At 27.7% G+C, this 6,583-nt stretch overlaps 1 protein-coding gene across 1 annotated transcript; it reads left to right on the forward strand.

Annotated features, from left to right (window-relative positions):
- Window positions 1-4,883: 4,883 nt before the first annotated feature.
- OCT59_013323 (uncharacterized protein) lies at window positions 4,884-6,343 on the forward strand. Its single transcript, XM_066140733.1, has 4 exons — window positions 4,884-5,496; window positions 5,570-5,741; window positions 5,818-6,023; window positions 6,100-6,343. The coding sequence occupies exons 1-4, from the start codon at window positions 4,918-4,920 to the stop codon at window positions 6,118-6,120; spliced, it is 978 nt and encodes a 325-aa protein (XP_066001586.1). The 5' UTR covers window positions 4,884-4,917; the 3' UTR covers window positions 6,121-6,343.
- The last annotated feature ends 240 nt before the right edge of the window (window positions 6,344-6,583 follow it).

Consider the following 6,583-nt stretch of genomic DNA (forward strand, 5'->3'; position numbering starts at 1 on the left):
GGCTAAAATTATGTTAATTTTTGGCCGGAATTATGATATACTAATATAAGAAATTTTTTATATAGTCACATCTCTTTATAATCACCAAATATGGACTGTCCCAAATGTGTAACTATAAAGAGAGTTGACTGTATAACATATCAGATATAGGAAAATTGACTGACGTTTATAGAAAGATGAGTAAGATTATTTTCAATTAAATTGAACGCTGGATAAATAGTTTGATTTTTCAAATTCATAAAAATCAATTAATTAATTTAATTAATTATAAAATATGTAAAAATATCAATTTTTTTTTTGAAGAAATTGTTGATTTAATAATAGATTATTATAACCAAATCCATATCTGAAATTCTCTAAATAACTACCAGATTTTTGAATAAAGATTGTAATTCTGATAAATAAACAAAAACAAAAAATAAAAAACATACCCTAGTAGTCACAAAGAAGAACTGAGAGACCTAAAAAGAATGAATTCAAAATATAAAATGATCAGCTCATTAATTGGCCAAATGTACAAATTTAATAATGAGGTCATATCACCGCCGGGTAAATTATATAGGTTCAATCACCCTAGGTGAAAAATTATTAAATCGCAAACGTCAAATCATTAATATAAGCTATATTATAGTAAATATAATTTATATCATTCTAATATTATACATATAATTTAAAAACAAAAAAACTACTATAACCATCTTTAATTTACTTAGTATTACATTATAATACTAAAATTTTCTATTTGAAACAAATTCATTGGTCCCGGTGTGAAGCAATGGGTTACTGCTAGTTATCTACAATATTTTTTAGTAATTTTACCACAGTACGCCAGCTTAAATATATACCTCTACACAATATCACCGGGTTCAAGAATCTATCAAAAAATGTTTGTCAATAATATTAATATCATGAGACAAATTTTTTACCAGAATACCCGATGGTTTGGTAATTACTATTAATACATGTTTGAATTTGTACCATAAAAGATATAATAGGGTGTGCAATAGTCAAAAAACTCAAATCAGAGTAATTTTCTAGTTCTTCATTTCTTCTAAAAGGTAATTATTAATTTATTATTTTTCATTACACACAAAAATGATTGAATGATTGAATTATAGAAATTCATACCATCTAGCACCTGTCTAAAGTACCCTGGGTCTTTTAAATTTTATCCGATTTGAAAATTGAATAATACCCGTGGGTACTTTATGAGATACCGGGTATTATATGAGGGGGCGGCATTTTATAATTTTCCAGAATTATAAGAGGGATATTATTTATAGGATTTGTTAGGTCGGTCCTGGTCCGGTCCTGGTTCTGGAACCTATGAGTCTTATTGAACGGACCTGTGGACCTGGTCCTGAACTAGGTTATTTATGGATATAATGATAACTAAATATAAAAAGTAAAAAAAGTGAGTTGATTCATGGTTCTTAGGACTTTTTAGAACCTGGTCCACTTCTGGTCCAAAATTTGAATCTAAATATCTGCTGACCAGGTCCTAGGACTTTACCATTTCTAGGTATTAACCAAGAGTAAAATGTTTGTATCTAGTATAAAAATACCAGGTCTTTTAAAGTGGGGTACGCTTAAAGGGAAATACTTTAGGCAGTGATAGACGGTATATATATATATAGCATAAATGAATTTAAAAGTCATTGGTTTTCTTAATTCACCGCCAGTTACCTTGTCATTTTACAGCAATTGGATTAAAATCTGTCACTGTAGCCTGTACATAAAGTCAGTTTTTTGCTACATTTGGTGGTATATACATTACTTTTCTAATAAAACTCATGTTTACAAGTGTATTTTTGGAGGACCATATTTATCAAATAAGTTAGCGCAAATTTTTAATAATGTAAATTGGGGAACTAAATATTATAACAGAAACAAAATGATTTTGGTGGTAACTAACCTTGATGATATAGACAGAGGAAAATCCTCTTGATAGAAAGCGAAAATATGCAATTAACTCACAAAAAAAATCACGATATAAACGATGTGAAGTGGTTATTAAATTAAAACCTTGACTGGAAAAAGATGCAAAGAGTAATAAGTGTGAAGGTGGATTTTTGCACGTGCACTTTTGGATACAAAAAAAGGATAATATAATCATTTTATAGTAAATATGTAATTTTTTGTTGCTAAAGACTTTGAATATAAAAAAAACATGTCATAATGCCTAGTATCTGTAGGAATAAAATAATTTGATGAACAATATAATTTTTAAAAATGACTTTACGTGATTTATAAAATATTTTAGCATCAAAAAAAAGCATTTATGAATAAAAATAAAAAGTTCCCAAGCTTAAAAGAATTAGAGCAAGTGAAAGGGAGAATTAAAGGTTTAGGTAACCGGAAAGGGTAGTAAATTTTTGATCAGATAATAAAATAAAATCGTAAACAAAATTACAAATCCCGAACTGAAAAAAAATTTAAGAAATGAAATTATAAAGAAACATGAGCCAAAATTGATTCACACCAAAGGTAATTAATTCTCATTGATAAATAAACTAAAATCAAAGATACATACCAAGGGTGATTAAATCCCATCAATAAATGAACAAAAAAATCAAGAGACACGAACCAAAATTAAGATATACAGTACGTCAAGGTCTCAGTAATAATGAACCAAATTAAATGTAAGTAAGTTAAAAAACAAGTAAAAGAAAAAAAGCCCAAAGACAGTTAAATAAAGAAAGAATGAGTATTAGGACAAAAGAACAAAAACAAAAGCATTAGATAATCCCAGAAATGAAATATTAGACAAAAGAAACGAAACAATACCTAAAAATGAAATAAAAGAAATAACCGCACATCATTAAAAAACTGTACAAAAGAATAGAAAAAAGAAATTCCTAGAGGCCTAAAAAAACTAAACTTACTATTAATCGGCATTTTCAGTCTAAGCTTAGTATTATCGGCCTTAACCACAAAATTCTCAGCCTCAAGCTCGAGCTTTCAGGTTGGTTTAGTTCTTTATATATGTAACTCTGATCTTGAACAAAGTGATTTTTATTAAAAAAATTTATTAATACACGCGAAAAGATAAAGTCTGGGACGTAGCCGTACATGCGAAAAAATAAACACAAGTGGGGACTTTGTCCACGATACATGAATTACATAATGGTTCTATGTTAATAAATAAAGCTACTTATGCTACTAGAATATATTTTTTTCGCTTACTTCGGCATGCAGGAGTCGAGATGTTTGCTAAAGCAAACTGATCCTAATTTGATTATTCCGCAAGGTCGCCTGATGACTTTATCCTTTTTATGTCTCTCTCGTTACCTATGGTATCAGCTGAATCTGATTTCTGCGCCTCATCCAATAACCATGAAATATGTCCAAGAACTCTTCCAACATCACTTTCCGTATTAGTTATCATGCACAACTATTACCGGCTTTGATAGCTTGAATCTTGGTTATCCGCATCGGTGACAAGCCCGAAAGTTTTACCCACAAACACACTTCCTTCTGAAATCTCGCTAACTACCAGAATAACGACTTTAAATACCAAGGTGATGTATTCTAAATAAATTTCAAGGACCTGTCGATAATCTCATCAATTTTATGTATTCTATGGAATTCATTCACTGAAAAGATATTGTAGTTACATTATTAGCTATTCCAGGCGAAATAATTTTATTCAAGAACATGGTCTTTTATGCATGGCAGTTATATGGAAGAAAAATATTGGACCTCTATCCTTACTGCGGAGCAAATTAATCCGAAGAACCTTGTTTCTTTACAATCTGGGAATTCGCTATATTGATCTTAAAAAGTCTCTTGAGACCAAAAGGTTTGAATAAAGAGACTGTTTTAAAAAATGAAATAATCAGTTTTTTTTATGAATGAAAATTACTTTTGAATTTTTTTTTAAAAAAATTGAAAAACTAAAGGCCTGAAGCTTTCCTTTTATTCACATTTGATGAAATTTGTAATATAATACCCATCATTATTAAGAGTGATAAAGTGATGTCATTAATATCTGAACTAACCCGACTATCTAAATCTAAAAGATATAATAGATTAAGCTGTACGCATGCAGCCGTGAGTGCGTAAATTATGCATATAAGAAATTTACATAACTTTCAGGTTGTATTATTCGTGCTTGTTAGTTTTAGAAAAAAGAAAATTTTAGCCAAACTAATTTCTAACTTTAATTTTATGACATTATTACATTATTGTAATAAATTATTAAATCGCTAGCGAATTGGAACAGTGATATTTTGAGTATTAGAATTACGATCCGGGTTCGTGAAAACTGGCCTATAAATTTATATTTTAATTCCGGTTTTCAAAATATGATCAAATACAGGTCTCTATGGTTATTTGATTTTTGTAGTTTTCATAATCGAAAAGAATCCTACCAATCTGATAAAATATTTTATGATGATAATTTTTATTTAACTCGTAAAATAACTGATAACAAATTATGTTTGAATGAATAAATACTATGGAAATTATGAATTTCCTACAATTGGATATGCGAAAAAAGTACATAAAAAATATTATTTTATAAATTCATAATATTAAATTATTGTATTTACAGCACATTGTAGAAGGTGGTCACAGAGAGTGAAGAAACTTCAATTATTTAAGTAGTTTTCCTATGAGCAAGGGTTAAACTTTGTGTAATACCAACATATATTCAAGAGAAACTACTACTTAAATAACTGAAAATTTCCCATGATTTATAGTTATTTAGGAAAAATCCGGGTTTTCCCGATTTGTGAATACCGATTTCTTTAGAGGATGACTTAGGTCGCACTAATTTGAAAACGACGATAAATAAATGATGTAATATTTCTTCTTAATTTGGTTAGACAATTTACCATCATTTAAGAAAAAGGAACCATTATCATCGAATGTTTATCATTTTGTTTCTTTCTTTTCTTGAAATTTCCTTAAATTATGGAGTTACCCAAATACTCTGGAACAATTCATCCTCAAGAATGGTTAAAACAAGTACTAATTTTTTGTTATTTTAAACAAATTAAAGATGATAAAGAAGTCTTAAATATTTGTAAAACTATGATAAATTCCACCATAATAATTCCTAACGTAAATGAAATTAAATCTTTTGAAGAACTTATTGAAGCTCTTAAATTACATTCAACCTTTAATACTTTTAAAATTTCATGCAAAAGAAAATTACAAATGATGAAATTCATTCCTGAACAACATGATGATATTGCAACATTCCTTGCTAACTTTCATTCACTTTGTAATGATGCGGAAATTAATGATCATGAAGAAATCATAACCCTGCTTATTAATTCATATTCAAACTACTTCTTTAAAAGTGAATTTATAAAAAGAGTGGAGGGTATTAATTCTGTAGATGAAATATTTAAAATATTTAGTGAGGTTGTATTTGACGAATTAAAAATAATTAAATTTGGGTCTTCAATCGCTCTGAAACATGTTGCAACAGGAAAATATTTATCAAGTTGTAATGTTAATTATAAAACAGGTTCCAATCAACGAGTGGCATGTATTTTAATTACATTTCAATTATTTAATCAACTTATGTCATTTTATTTATAACTTTTTTATATTTTAGGTATTTGCTGGTGAAAAATTTCCAGATGAAGATGCTTTATGGTATGCGACTACTAGTCACAACTTCCAGCATTGTACTTATGATGATGGCTTTGATTTGACTCATAAAGTAACCGGTAATAAATTAGGCATTAATTCTAGTTATAGGTCTCCTACAACTGGACATTTTGAAGGTATATGTAAACGTTAATAATATATAAAAAACTATTTTTAATAATTATTTGTTTATTTACTATATTTATTTTACAGTAAATTGTAGAAATGGAAGTAGTTCTTTAAATTGGATAAATACTAATACAACAAATAATAACGCACCTTACGTAAAAGCAAAAGATGTAATTGCTTTAAAATGTGGTATTTCTATTTTCCGTAGTCATGATTTCACATTTACAATTGGAAATAAAACTTTTCAAGAAGTCGTTGGTCACAATGAAAGAATTGGTGGAAATGATGAGGTATTTAGATTTAATTTAATTTACTCAATATTATATCTTCGTATTTATTTATTTATTTATAATTTTTTATTTACAGTGGCAAATTGAAATTGTTTAAAATGATGAGAAATTTATTTTTGATTATTTATTTATATCCATAAAAATTTACATTATTGGCTGGTTTAAAAATGCAGAGTTAATATTGATTACTTAAATTCCTAAAGGCTGTATTTTATCAAGACAAAAGTAGTATATTATCAAATTAGTTTATTTTTTTCCATTGATGGTATGAATCAAATTAGAATAAAAATTCGCCTGTAACAATTACAGAATTAGTGATCAATCAATTATAGTTACAACAAACTAGTAATAACGTGTTTAGAAAATTTTTTAAGTGAATCATAAACGGTAAAGCAGCTAATTAAATAAATATTTTATGAGTAAATGGAATAAATGTGTTTATATTACTATGCTGTCTGAGAAAATCAATGAAAATTTTTCATAGTAATTGAGAGCTATAATTTCCTTAAGCATAACGTAATAACGTATCCACATCATTGTATCTTTTGACACCATCCACT

The sequence above is a fragment of the Rhizophagus irregularis genome, chromosome 20 (assembly GCF_026210795.1).
Source record: "Rhizophagus irregularis chromosome 20, complete sequence".
Classification (NCBI taxonomy): Eukaryota; Fungi; Glomeromycota; class Glomeromycetes; order Glomerales; family Glomeraceae; genus Rhizophagus; species Rhizophagus irregularis.